We start from the raw sequence: 14264 nt of genomic DNA, 5'->3' as shown, positions 1-14264 counted from the left end.
TCAGGAAGAGTGGTGATGAGGACGGAGAACTTTTCAACGGCAGCTGACGAAGAGAAAAAGACTGAGAGAATTAGCGTCAGTAGTTTAAAAACACTTTTTCGATGAACACTGTCTATGTTTTAGTTTAGAGTGTTACTGAACATTCAAATTGCTGCATGAGGAAAAAAAAATCAAATAGGAGTGCTCCAAACCGTCCTCTAGTCAAAACTCATCTTTTCAGACTCTTTTACTGTCCAAGGCCTTAAACCTAATGATCTACCAGCACCAGACGTACAGTACAACATGACTTATGATTTGTCCAGAAATATCCCATAGTGACGCAGCATTCATACTGTCTCTGTGTTAATCTCTCTTGCTTCAGTCCTGACTCAGGAGCGTCTCTCAGCAGTAGACGGACCAGTAGATAAGGTTGAAGAAGATGTACGAACCAGGGAAGATCATCCGGGAGTATTTGTCAATGGCGTGCGTGTTCTGGATGATGTTGAGGGCACGCAGGCTCTTCTTCTTCTTGGTGGTAGTGGACTCGCTGCTGACTGACAGGTGGACCACCATGTGTTCGGGTTTCTCTGGAACCTCATGCATCTCTTCGTGTTCCTCCTCGGGGACCATGGGCTCCTCAGTGTAGCCGGCCAGGCTGTTGGTGTCTGCCTCGCTGTAGGTGCCGTCCAACATGGTCATGGTTCGTGTCTGGGAGATACCACAGGTGCAGGGCAGCGACTGTGAGGGAAGAAATATGCAATATAATCATTATTATGGATGGGATTTTAAAGAAGTACAGCAAAGTTTAGGGAGGTTGTCAGGCATCCCGTGCTTGAAGTAAGTCATCAAGACTCATCGATGTCTTTAGCAGATGGTTTGCTTTTGTAATCCGTCCTCATACTTGTTTTTGCTCCGCTAATTTTGGGTTCTAATTATAGCAGTGATTGTTGGTTGCTCCAATACTTTATTCCAGGTAACATATAGGCAACAATATCGTGATATTTGGTATGAATATTCAATGTCCCTAGAGTATAACAACTGTCATGACCTGGGTTTCATTAACCAACATAAGGTCAACATTTCATCTTGACGAAAACCTTTGTCCATGACAAGGTATCTCAAACAATGAGGAGGATGAAGACCTATGAATATACTGTATATTGTTACTGTAAATGCCCTGGTCCTTCCTCCAGAACAGTTAGGCAGATGATATCAGTGATTGTTGATCTTGCTCCAACTATAGGCACAAATGCCATGTCACTTTCCCTAAGGGAAACTATGTTTAACTGAAACGACCACCTGGTCTATCAATGCACATCACCATTGGGTCAATAATTCTAACTGACCAATGTTCATAAACTAGGGAGTTCATGTGTTCCTGTGAAACTTCCCTCCCAGAGGATGGAGTCCGGTGTCACTGTTGCCCCCCTAACCTTTCCTTTCCTTGCAACCTTTTAAAACCATTGTCACAGTTTACATACGGTATACCTATGGGTCCAGGTCAACCAGTGATTTATTCATCTGCTATAATTAGGACCCACGTGTACTGTGAGAGGAAGCTGGAGTACCTGGAGTGAACCAGCGCAGCCACAAGGAAAACATGCAAACTCCACACGGCAGGTTCAAATCCAGAAACTGCTATGAGGCAACAGTGCTAACCACTGCACCACCATGCCGCTCCTTTTCTATTTATATAATTCTTTGGGTCCTTCAACCTCTTCAGGGGGATCCCTACCTCCTGGTTGGGAACCACTATGTCCAGGACTGCCGTGACGCTGATTACGCTCATTCATGCTCCCCTGAGGATGAACGCTTTTACATGACTTTTACTGTAGTGCCCCCCTCAGGACAAAACATCCTGTCATGTAATACATACACACTCTCCGAGTTCATTCCGTCGGCTGTGGGATACACAGTAGCTGAGATGGTCAGAGTTTCAACAAGAATAGTTTTGTGATATCAGTGTGTTGGTATATTACAATATGGCAGAATTGGTCAAAGTCGTACAATGATAGTCAAATTAGTGCAATCAACTTTTTCACTGTTATTCATCAAATCTGAAAAAAATAAATCGCATGTGTGAACGAACACAAACAACCCACTGTGCCAGTTTAAATGAGCTAAGCGGAATATTGTACAAATAAAACAAAACGTTGTTGAAGTGAAACATCCTCTGATGCTGAGCTGGGGCAGATCATCAGTGATGTCACCTGGGCTCATCAGCTGTTTCCAGTATCATACACAGCTGACCAGACACCCCCAGCTGGGGCTGATCAGACCTCAGGTTCTGCCCTACCTGTCTTCCATAACAACAAAGCTCCAACACTTCATTCTGTGTGTTTGGAGTCATATCAGTGACTGTTCTTTATTTCAGGGGGTTGGGTTTTTCAGTGTACTTGAAGAAATTACTCCCTTTAGAGCCTCTTAGAGCACCACTTTGACATGCTGACAGTTTCTCTCCACTGAATCCATATTCCTAGCATCACCATTCGGGTTAAACACCCGGCCACGATGCGGTGGCTCGTGGCTTTCCCTGTAAGCTTCCAACTTAGAGAGAGAGAGAGAGCAGTTGTACGTTTGGAGCAGCCTGACCCTGTCAATCTCCAGTTTCTAAATCCAGGTTTTACCAGTGTCAATTCAGCGTGAGCCTCTGGAAAATCTGATGGGGGCCACGTAGACTCCTTAGAAGGAGGGGCTTGTGGTTGGTGCCAAATCAGCACTTTATTCCTCCGCTGTTTTGGCTTCATTTACGCAAATCCTCATTTGTTCTGCACTTCCTCCTCCACCAGCTGCGGTTTCATTCATGGGTATAGATTGAAGTGTGGACAGTAGGGACATGTCCCTTCCAATGTCAAAGTGTTGCTGAACTGTCCCTAACAATATTTTTACCCATCTCAAACCATCTTCCCATTTTAACTCCCCTCTGCGTCACCGGCAGGATCTATGCAGCAACGAGCTGCCAGGTTTGTGGGTTTTCAGCAAAATGTCGGTTATTATTATAAAGAATAAACGACTGGGATATGGGGAATACTCGACTATGATCTGGCAACCCTCAAACTGCATTAGCATTGTTGACCTGTGTCAGCCTGGCAGCAGCAGTCATGGAGCTGGGGATGAATCTGAAAATGTGTAGTTTAAAGGTTTCAAATGTCACAAAATGTAAAACTTCTTTGCTAGACAAAAGGAACATCAGTTGATATTATATTTAAATTTCAGTGGTTAGGTGTTAGCTCATTTCCCATCCATTAGTTATAATAATATGATATTTACTATTTAATGCCTGCCCCCTCTTTCCAATGGGTGGATCTAGGGCACAGTTCTTACTGCATGTGAATCATTATGACATAACCATTATTCATAAAGTAAATTAGCCACAGCTTGTCCAGCTAATTTGTTTGTTAATGTGAGGCATCATTTTATTCTGACAATCCCGTCAGCAACACATTTAAAGATGAGATTGAGCATTGCTGTGAATCTGTCATCAAACTCTTGAGTTGTGTTTCATAAATCAACAAAATGAAAAGACAGAGGTAGAGAATCTCATTTGAACACGGCTCACAGCAGACAGATTACTCAGAGCTGCTCACCAACTACACGGCTTTATACTTTTATTTTTTCGTAACATTTTCTTGAAAATCTATTGATAAGATAGATTAGAAGATTAGATAAGATAGATATTAAGATAGATATTGAAAATATAAAATCACACAAGTCCAGTTTCAGGCGAGTTATATCAGCAAACACGTATTCAATTCAAAAAATCTTTCTCTGGAGTCAGGCTCCTTGTGTGTGTGTATGTGTGCATCAGAATGAATGAGAATAAAGAGCTAGAGAACGAGTGTGCATAAAAACCATGCGCACGCCATTTTCCCGCACATAAATTGTGCATCTCACACATTCCTCTGACCGTGCGTACACACCGTTTTCCAAGTTTTCCACACCAGCGATCAAAGTTACAGTGAAGTGAAAATACAAAATAATAATGTAATAATGTAATTTAACATAAAATCAAACCACCTTCACTGAGTGGAGTGCTTGTGCTCAGTGTTTCCTTCAGCATCGTTTAAAATCCTATTTATTGTGAGTCATTCTGTAACTGTTTCATTCTATTTTAATATTTACTAATCACAGTGTTAGAGCCTCATTAAGACTCTCCAGTCCCGATAAATGAAGTTCACAGTAAAACAGGACTTTACATTAGAGTGATTGTACTAAAGTAAACTGATGATGTTTTTATCTCAGTTTCATAATCTGTGAAATTGTTCTTCTGTCTCGTCTTTCTTCTCTGTGTCTGATCACTTGTGGCACGGACAGTGTTTTTTTTATACAAGCTGATTGATTAAGGGAGAGTCTTCATCTATTTTTAGCTAATTGTGAGAGTGGAAATGAGGCTCGTGCACATGCGCCCAATTTCTCACCGAGTGACATTTTATAAAGTGGAACCGTGTATGAATATTTCTGGTTTTGTGAGTGTACATAGCTTTAGTCATGAACATCTGGCCCCTGGTCTGGGCCTGACCAGGTCCACCCTTGGATACGTACCTGCTCCACATGTTTGTCAACCACAAAAAAAAAAAGTTATGATCTGATGCCAGCCTCATCTTTTAAAACTTCCACTTCACTTGGTTTTTATTCACTCAGGGACACACATTCATTCATCACAAAACAGTATTTGTTGCTATATAAACCTTTTTCTGCTCTAACAGAGAGTCACAGCCCAGACAAAGTTCAGCTTGCTGTTCATGAATAATTCAAAGCTTCTAAGTGATGTTTTTGCAGATTTTTGATCCATTAAAATGAATTCTAAACACAGACGAAGCATTTCAGGAGCAGCTAGTGCGCAGTCAGTGTAATGAGTGTGTTCACTCCCTGCAGCACAGACGTCAGAAAGTGGATCAGTGGACATTGACATGAGTGATGTTGCAGACCTTCTGTTGTGTTCTCTAATGTTGATATACTGACATCCCTACATAACCCACTCATTATTCTACACTACTCTGCTAAAATGAGCATGTTGAAGCTCATTATGTTTCGGAGTTGACGGTACTTCCTGCTGAATGCTGGTGACTGTGGAGACTTTATGCTCACACAAAGGTAATGCATGATGTCTGATCCGATGACGGACGACACTTGATACTGACTGAGAGAATAAGCTCAGACAGATGAGTCCTCAAATTTATCTCAGGACCCCGTGCAGCATCTTGACATCTGGGCTGGGAACCACATACTTGCTGATGTTTTTTTAGCTTGTTATCTCAAGATAACAAAGATAACGAGATATGATCAGGAGAAAATTATTTTGACTGAACTTCGTACACTAAGTCGCAGTAACGCTCCTCCTTAGCAACGATCCTCAGTAACTCGTTTGCTGACGAGGACTGATGTGAAAATGACATTTCTGCCCTTGATTGAAATCTTCTCTGATCTCTGATCAATGTGTCGTCCTGACATTTTCACTTTACAGCACAAGTTCATCTGCATACTGGCTTGGGAAATCAGATTTCTGATTAATGTAGCCATTATAATGAGAAAACAAGCCTCGTTAGCTCCAGATAACAGGATAATTATCTAAAAAATTGTTTTCTAAAAGAAAGATTTGTGAGTATGGCCTTTCTCAGATTCCTTAGAAATTCCCTGTCTCCTGAAAATGTACAGCTAAAATGCAACAGCAAATATCTTTTGTAGGGCACGTATATGCAACCTGATATACACTATATACAGTATATATATATGTATATAGTTGCAAACATATGTATATGTTGATACTGAACCTATCAGTAAAATGTTGACAGACAACACCACCAGAATATCTGATCCTGCAGAGCAATCTCCGCCTGTAGTGACTGCAGCTTTATTAAACTTTCAACATGGTTCTGTTCAGACTCTCACAGCACCAGGTTCAGGTTAAAGATCCTGGTCTCTTGTTTTGTACGTCCTTCATTCACCTCAACCACCTCCTGATGTGCTGCTTCATTCATTCACAACACACGTTTCCTCTGTACATGATCCAGCCACAGATTAAGGTTTCCTACAAAACGTATTTGCTGTTGAAGTTCACTTGTATAGAGAAGTCATTTCTAGCAGCCAGGGTTGTGTGTTCGAGCCACTAACCTGTCACAGACTAACATCTGGTTGTCCCTGTTACTGAAGACTCCAGCTGATACACTTCACTGATTAAAACAAAGTGATATCTGTTGATACGCTCCCTCTGTTTCTCTGTTTCTACCCACACACTCTTAAAATTCTTCTTTTCTGATTCTCAGTGTCAGCTGTTTACAGATAAACACTAATAATGTTCAGTGAACTCTGTCACGTCTCCAAACTTAAGATGAACCTCTACAGCCGTGTAACCAGGTCACTACATCTAAGCAAAGCCTGACCTGTGAATGATTTCTGCACAGCAGTAGTGATGAAACATAGAAAAACTCAGACCTTCAGCCATCACTTAGCAAAACTGATACAACTGATGATATACATGTATAAAAACCCAGAGAATGACAGTGAGAGAAGATGAAATGGCTGTTTTATTATTTTAATACGAACTGTAGAAGTCATCAGCTGATCACTCGCTCAGTCACGTGTTTGTCTCATGATATTGATTGTGTCATTAGAAATGAATGGGCTCTTGTTACTGGTTGAAAAAGCCTCTGCTCTCCACATCAAGACCAGCACCGGGTCTGGATCTCGTTCCTTGCTCTATAGAAAGGTCAGTCTGACTCTGGGTTGTTGGGAATGATTTTGTCTCTGTCTCGTTATTGATCAATAATAATCTTATTGATCTTCAGGTCGATCAGTGTCTGTGCTTTTTCTTCCTGTGACATTATTTTGAAGGTCCCACAGAGATGCTGATAACCTGTTGACTGTTTCTACGGAAACGACAGGCTGCTCTCTGTCCAGGCAGTTTCTCTTTAAAGAAAAGGAAAGTGATGATACCTCAGAGACGGCTCCAGTCTCTCTCTCTCTCTCTCTCTCTCTCTCTCTCTCTCTCTCTCTCTGCAGATAACAGTTCACAGACAGTGGCTTTTTGATTCTGGGTGGATTTGAGAGACTTAATCCTGATCACTTCCCTTATTTTTGAAAATATATGAACTTATATGAACTTTAGCACACGCACTTATTGGAACTGAGGCTTTTTTTTTTATTTGTGTATTTGTTGATGTGTTGTTTCTAAGCTTTGAAAAGGGAGAGACAGGTAAGTTTGAGGGAGAACTGGTATCTGCCTCCAAGTCTGTTTGATTGGTTTGATTACAGCTCTGAGTGAGTGAGTTGGGTCTTCACTGTTCTGTGATCAGAGGCCAAGAGCTGGTCCTGATCCATATCTCACAAACGCCTCATCCTCTTCCTCCTCCTCTCCTGTCAGACTGGTGTGTGTGTGTGTGTGTGTGTGTGTGTGTGTGTGTGTGTGTGTGTGTGTGTGTGTGCGCTACATACTTGCTCATGTCTCTGTGTGTGCACTTGTCGCTCTGGTGTGTGTCTTGTGTGTGTCTGGGGCAGATGACAGCTGGGTTTTTTGTTGGTGCTACACTGATTCTGTCATTATTGAACTATAGGTAAAAGAACTTTTTATTTCAGGGTTAGTTGGACTGACTTCTGCAGGAATGAGTCTTAAAACCAGAAATCACATAGCTGCATATTAGCTCCTCCTGTTCCCTCGTCCTGAAGTCTCTTCGCTTTTTGAATGGGTTTTTGGTTGGATAACTAAAATGACATGATTATTACCAAGTTACAACCTATGTTTCTCTGTGTCCCATGACACAGCAGCACAGATGACTCCTTGTTGATGAGGTCACAGGATCAAATCTTTTCACGACACCTTGCTGTGATCATGTGACAGAGTTTGACACCATTTGGCCACAAAGTGGCTCCTTTGAAAAATCTCAATGGGACGTTCAAAATAATGTTGTAGCTTTTCTGCTGAAACACTGGACAGACACAGAAAGAAAAGCACAGACACTGATCGACACATAGGCTTGTTCAACCAATAACAGGAGCTCATTCATTTCTAATAACACAATCAATATCATAAGAGAAACAAACTGACACGACTTAATGGTCAGCTAATGATTTAACATCAACAGTTTGTTGTTAAAGTGATAAAAGAACCATTTCATCTTCTCTAACTGTCACACTGGCCTCACCGACACACACAAGTAAAAACAAACTATTGTATATATCGCTGTGAGAAACTGACTCAGGACGACAAGGTGAAAAGTCAACAAGTCCTCCAACCTAAAGTCATTTGTCCCCACCCTCAGACACCACCTATAGGAGTGTACCAGAGACCTGGTACACACAGTGATCTCATCTTCATCGTTATGGTAACCATAATAAATGTGGTTGCAGTTGTGGATTAGTTGTGGTTTAGTTTAGAACGTGGGTTGAAACGTCTTGGTTAGGTTCAGGAATACATGCTGGTTTGAGTTAAAATAAGTAACTTGTGGTTGTTGTCATGGTTACAATTATAAATGTGATTGAAAATCGTGGAACAAAACTGACTATGGCTTTCAAACGGGAAACAAACAGTGGTCTCCTGTGTGTCCATCCACAACCTCCTCTAAACAGGGGCGTTGTAGCTTCTTATACTACATCACCTGACTTCCTGCCTCTGCTGCTAGAGGCCATCCAACAATAAAACGTGACTATGGGTCATAATAAACTGCTGCACAGACGAACTGTGGGCTTGTTTCTACACAGGAGGACTGTTAAAGCCCCAGAGAACAGAATTAACTGCAAAATTACAACTGAAGAGTAATGATTTAACCTTCATTTTAACCTGACCACCTGACCACTGTGTCACGCATCTGAACACTGATGTCCACCTCACATACTGACCCAGTCTGGTTCTGTGAACAGCGGACCCCATAGGAAACAGGTAAAATCAACCTCAATTCACATTCGAGGCCACGAACCACAGACACCACTCTGATGTCACAGTGAGCAGTGGTCAGTTGTCTGCCAAATCAAGATGCTGGTCGCTGCTACAGCAGTGTCTTGGTGTCTGGGAATTTGCAGTCAGTTCTGTGACAGCTCCAGTTCCTGTATCCAGTGATCCAGATCTACCTTCTGATTCCCTCTCAAGAACCCCGTTAGAAAAAAATGTTTCATACCTTACAGAATTCTGCACATACACTACTGTACACATCCTAGATCAAAACTGCAAATACACTGTTGCCCATAAAGTTGGAATAATTTTGTTTTCAGACACAATCCTCTGTTTATTCCTATTTAAATGCATCAGTAATCACTTTTGACCAGGTGCAATGATTACATTATGTGTCCCAATTACCCAGGTGAAATGAAATAAATCACAGACACAATCATTTCATGGAAAGAGGTAAAAAATATTTTATTCCAACTTTATGAGCAACAGTGCATTCTATGATTTTATATTCTTGATAATTTGATTTGATATGTTTCCCTGATTTCTCCAGCGTATTTTAATGATATGTTTTCTTCTGTCTCCCTGTTTCGCTGCTCTGCAACCATTTGCTTTATGGGGACATATACATTGATTGATTGGTTGAATTGTACTGACCTAAGTTACAGAGTTAAGAGGCTGTAGGTCAGTGTTCTGCATGAGACAATTAAGCCTCTTTGATTTGATTTTTAAAGCACCTTTGGTGAGGTTTTTTAGGTAAGTGTTAGCAGCAGCTAACCTGCCTACATACACATAGCATAGCATCATGTTTGTGTACACCAAATTAATGTTAGTTATGATAGCTCTGGTCAGGTCTCCTCCAGCTCCTGAGTAGGGAAATGATGCCTCTTATTATTTAAATTGCACATCAGTTTGCCTTTTCATTCACAACACCGAACAGCAGAAACACACCTGAGACCGTGCCCTTTCTCTCATCTTGCGCTCTCGGCGGTCCTGGACGGTGGACAGGTAGTTGACGGCAGCGTACTCCAACACAGACAAGAAGACAAAGACAAAGCTGACCCAGAGGTAAATGTCCACGGCCTTGATGTAGGACACCCTGGGCATGGACGCGTTCACACCGGTGATGATGGTGGACATGGTCAGCACTGTGGTGATGCCTGCAAACAGGAAACACAATGCTGTGGTTAAACTACAGTAACCTGCACAACGCTGTGATTAAATTACAGTTAACTAGATAACGCTGTGGTTAAACTACACTAACGTGCACAATGCTGTGGTTTAACTACAGTAACCTGCACGATGCTGTGGTTAAATACAGTAACCTGCTCAACGCTGTGGTTAGCAGGTAAACTACAAAACGCTGTGGTTAAACTACAGTAAATTACACAACACTGTGGTTAAACTACAGAAAATGACATACTGCTGTGGTCAAACTACAGTAACCTGAACAAAGCTGTGGTGAAATTACAGAAAACTACACAACACTGTGGTTAAACTACAGAAAACTACACAACACTGTGGTTAAAAAACAGTAACCTTAACACCGCTGTGGTTAAACTACAATAAACTGCGGGTTGAAAATGTGTTTGTCTATTATTTACTTAGGCTTTATAGACACAACGTAGCGCTGCACTGAATCAGGGACATGAGGCAGTGCTGGGCTGCTGAAGCTGTAGGAGGTGAAAGCAATAACATGACCACTTATACAATATGATGCAATGTGGTCCAATTGCCCTGCAATGTACTGTCCTGAAAAAGCTGCAGCAGTCAGAGATCTACAGGTGAGGAGGAGTCATAGGAGGTGGAGGAAATATACCACAGTGTAGAAATCAAGTCATGCATTTACATTTTACCTCAAGTAACTACAGCAAGAGTACTTGTTATTGGATTCTAGATCATAATTATTGTTACATTAATCACTTTTGTGCTGCAGCAGGTAAACTTGTGGACAGTTATAAATACGGTAGTTTGGTCTGTAATAATAAATCGCACTTTATTTGTTTTTATCTAATCTAATACAATACATGTAGTGTAGTAAAAAGTAATAAAAGTTGAAAGCTCCAGCGGACCATGTGTGAAGTTCAATGATTCGATTTAGGGTCAAGAATGAATCTTTATGCTCAGGTTTAAGCTGATTACAGTGCGCCATGTTTGTCCACACAGGTTTACATTCAGCTCTAAGAAAATACTCGACACTTGTGGCATCATCCTCTTGGAGTATATTAGATTTCATGTGGAGATGATACTCCACTTCTCGGGGTGAAATGTAAACAACCTCATCACAGTGCCACACGCATCATTCAAGTCGTGCAGGATCATATTGCAGCAGTCTGTTTTTAACAACAACACTGGAAGAGGAATAAGATACAGTATCAGGCTCTGGATACACACACGGTGCTTGTTAGTGAGGTACATTTGTTGACTGTAAGAATTTAGAAGATCACCAGACTTCTCCTTTACAGCTTGTGAATCAGTCAGTGTGCTGCAGCCTTTCAACAGACAGCAGCAGAAACTCTTAGAAACAGAACTCCAGTCGTTTTTTTTTATCTAATTCTGCCTCCACACAGTCAGTGACAGTCTATGTGTGACATAATACAGAAACATTTAAGGCCTCTTCCATACACCCACACTGTGTGGGAACTTGAAGCTGTCCATTATGGATTATTCAGTTATAAACCATTAATAGGACTTAATGATAAAAACTTCTAGGATGCCAGACTCTTTCACATCTTCACTGATGAAGGTTAATGGGTCAATTTTTTTTAATAAGTCACCAGTTATGTCAATAATCTCAAGTAAAGATCATAAATTCATTTTGGTTGAGAAGCGTCCTGAAGGTCAGTCAGTTAAAGAGGAAGTGACATGTTGGAGGAGGATGAACACCAGAGATTTTCACATTGATGGTTTATAAATAATCTGTGAAGCCGTTAGTTACAGCTCAGAAACTCCTCATAAGAAAGTGGAACTGGAAAAGTGTTTTTACTCTACAACTTCCACACTCACGAGGTTGAAATGTGCTTTATTTAGGTTACTGGAGAAACCAGGCTGTGTGTGTGTGTGTGTGTGTGTGTGTGTGTGTGTGTGTGTGCGTGTGCGTGTGTGTGTGTGTGTGTGTGTGTGTTTTCCTGACAATAGTGCAACAGATACACTTTAATTTACTTTGAACTGAATTCTTTTCAGTACCACGAATCATCTCTATATATGATGATCTATTGGCATCTATATTTCCATCCCATCCTGCACTGCTGTACCTGTGATATTTCACCTTTTCTGCAGGGACATTTCACTGAGGAAATTGGGTTTCTTTTTTAACACCTTGACTTGGTTTTTCATGTTAAATCACATTATTGCAGAAAGATGATACTATATGTAAAAAGAAGTGAAGAAAATCAGTGGAGCTGTTTTTGCTTCAGTTTTTACTGTGAACTCATTTGGTAATAATTTGGAGCAGTTATATATATATATATATATATATATATACTGTATATGTATATAAGTGTCTGTCTATCTGTCCTTGACTATGATTACATTCTGTATTGTCATGCTGCACCATCAACACTGCAGCAGTTAAACCCTGTGTATCACAGTGTATTACACTTTATCACAAATGACAAGTACCGTACTCATCATTGTTCTCTGTGCCACACTGTGGGTTAGACCTCACTACAGTCAGCAAGAAACAGTCATCTCATGTTATTTATTCATAAAACTCTACTGTAAAAGCTTCCATACGACCTCAAATCTTTTCACAGAAGACGATCCAGTCACTACTGAACCCATGATATCCCTCATGTTCACACTAGTGTGTTCACACAGTTGGCAGAACTGCTTTCAGGTTATATGCACCATATAAATGGAATGAACTGCAAACTGTCCTCAAACTAGAGTCTTATATTTCCCCTTGGAGATTTTAAATCTTTATTATTTGATGTATTGTATGGCTATTATAAATGTTTTTGTTGATTCTTTGCTTCTTGTGTTGTGTAGCTCTATTGTCTTTGTTGTTGATCGTCTCACGTGACTCCCTCTTCTCAGGTCTCTCTCTTGAAAAAGAGATTTTAATTTCAATAAGACCGTCTGATTAAATAAAGATCAAATTAATAATAATAATGATAATAATGATATATAATTGTACAAAATTAGAGTTGTTCCAGTACCAGTATCAGAAAAGCCTCTGCCGAAAATCCGGTATCGTATCGGCAAGTTTGTGAGTCTATGCACCAATCTGACACAATGTTTTAAAAAAAAGTAAACTTCATAGTTTCACACCCGAAGTCTATTCTTCTTCATCACTCTAAAATGGAGCAAATTGCACTGTGCGGCTACTGGCAGCTACTGTTATAGAGCAGTGAAGAAGAACTGATTCCTGGTAAATTGTGTAATGTTAGCCGTTAGCAGAACATCAGCAATTTGGCAAAATGTTACACAGGAAAGTCCCACCAGTAAAACAACATGATCAAGCCTTTAATCTGGAGGGGCAGCACTCGTTTTACAGGTAGAGTAGGAAGTGTTATTTATTCCTAGATTTATTATTTTATGACTGACTGTCAAATTAGATGATAAAAGAGATTCTATGACATTCATGTATCTGTTCATGTTTTACAAAGGGTTTAACCTGTGCCATGCCACACATCATAGCGATCATATCACATGCATATCTATGTATATATAACTGTTAAAATATTATTTTAATGCAACGATATCGGATCAGTAATCCATATCAGTCGATACTCAAGGAAAAACAGTGTTGGAACATCCCTATATATGTGTTCACAGAGAAGAAGAGAACCAGCACACACTCTGTAGTTGAGGAATAACAACCTGTCAGAGGGTTTTGTAAAATCATCCCATCATATCAGCTGAATGTAATAAGAGCAATGAGACGAGCCGTGAGAGGACCTCAGCGAGAAACCAGACGTCTGCATGACAAGTGCTGCAACAGCCTCAACACAGAAAATAAATCAGAAGAAAAGTAAGAGTGGTGGAGTGTGGGAGGTTTGTGTATTCACACATGCATGTGTGTGTTCCCAGCTGGTGGAGCCATGTCACAGCCAGCTTTCATCATTTCACACAGAAAGATTTTCCTCAGGCACAATCTCTTCAAAGGACATTTCAAATGGGTTGTGTTTTTTTTTTTTTTTTTACCCAGGGAGACTCTGGCCGGCACAGCCCGGCGGTCGATCCAGAACGACACCCATGAAAGCATCACCATGAGGGTGGCAGGAAAGTACGTCTGCAGCAAGAAAAAGAAGATGTGGCGTCGCAACGTGAAGTTGATGTAGAGACGATTGTACCAGCCTGTGAACACAGCGAGACAGAAGCTCGTTTAGACTCGGGTTACACAATACGCTGTTAATATTTTACATCATATTTTATTAGCAGACACAGAGTACGTAAATTCCTT

At 40.7% G+C, this 14264-nt stretch overlaps 1 protein-coding gene across 1 annotated transcript in view; it reads right to left on the bottom strand.

Moving 5' to 3' along the window:
* Positions 1-208: 208 nt before the first annotated feature.
* Positions 209-14264, bottom strand: part of LOC111225442 (gamma-aminobutyric acid receptor subunit rho-2-like) — a 77248-nt gene continuing 63192 nt past the window's right edge. The window contains exons 7-9 of the mRNA XM_022750317.1: positions 14006-14158; positions 9809-10017; positions 209-717 (exon numbers count right to left, since the gene is read on the bottom strand). Coding sequence (XP_022606038.1) covers positions 382-717; positions 9809-10017; positions 14006-14158 — 698 coding nt within the window. The 3' untranslated portion in view covers positions 209-381. The remainder of the gene's footprint in view (positions 718-9808; positions 10018-14005; positions 14159-14264) is intronic.

Source organism: Seriola dumerili, unplaced genomic scaffold (genome assembly GCF_002260705.1).
Source record: "Seriola dumerili isolate Sdu_G_001 unplaced genomic scaffold, Sdu_1.0 BDQW01000149.1, whole genome shotgun sequence".
Taxonomy (NCBI): domain Eukaryota; kingdom Metazoa; phylum Chordata; class Actinopteri; order Carangiformes; family Carangidae; genus Seriola; species Seriola dumerili.
This window is presented reverse-complemented; position numbering and strand designations above follow the sequence as displayed.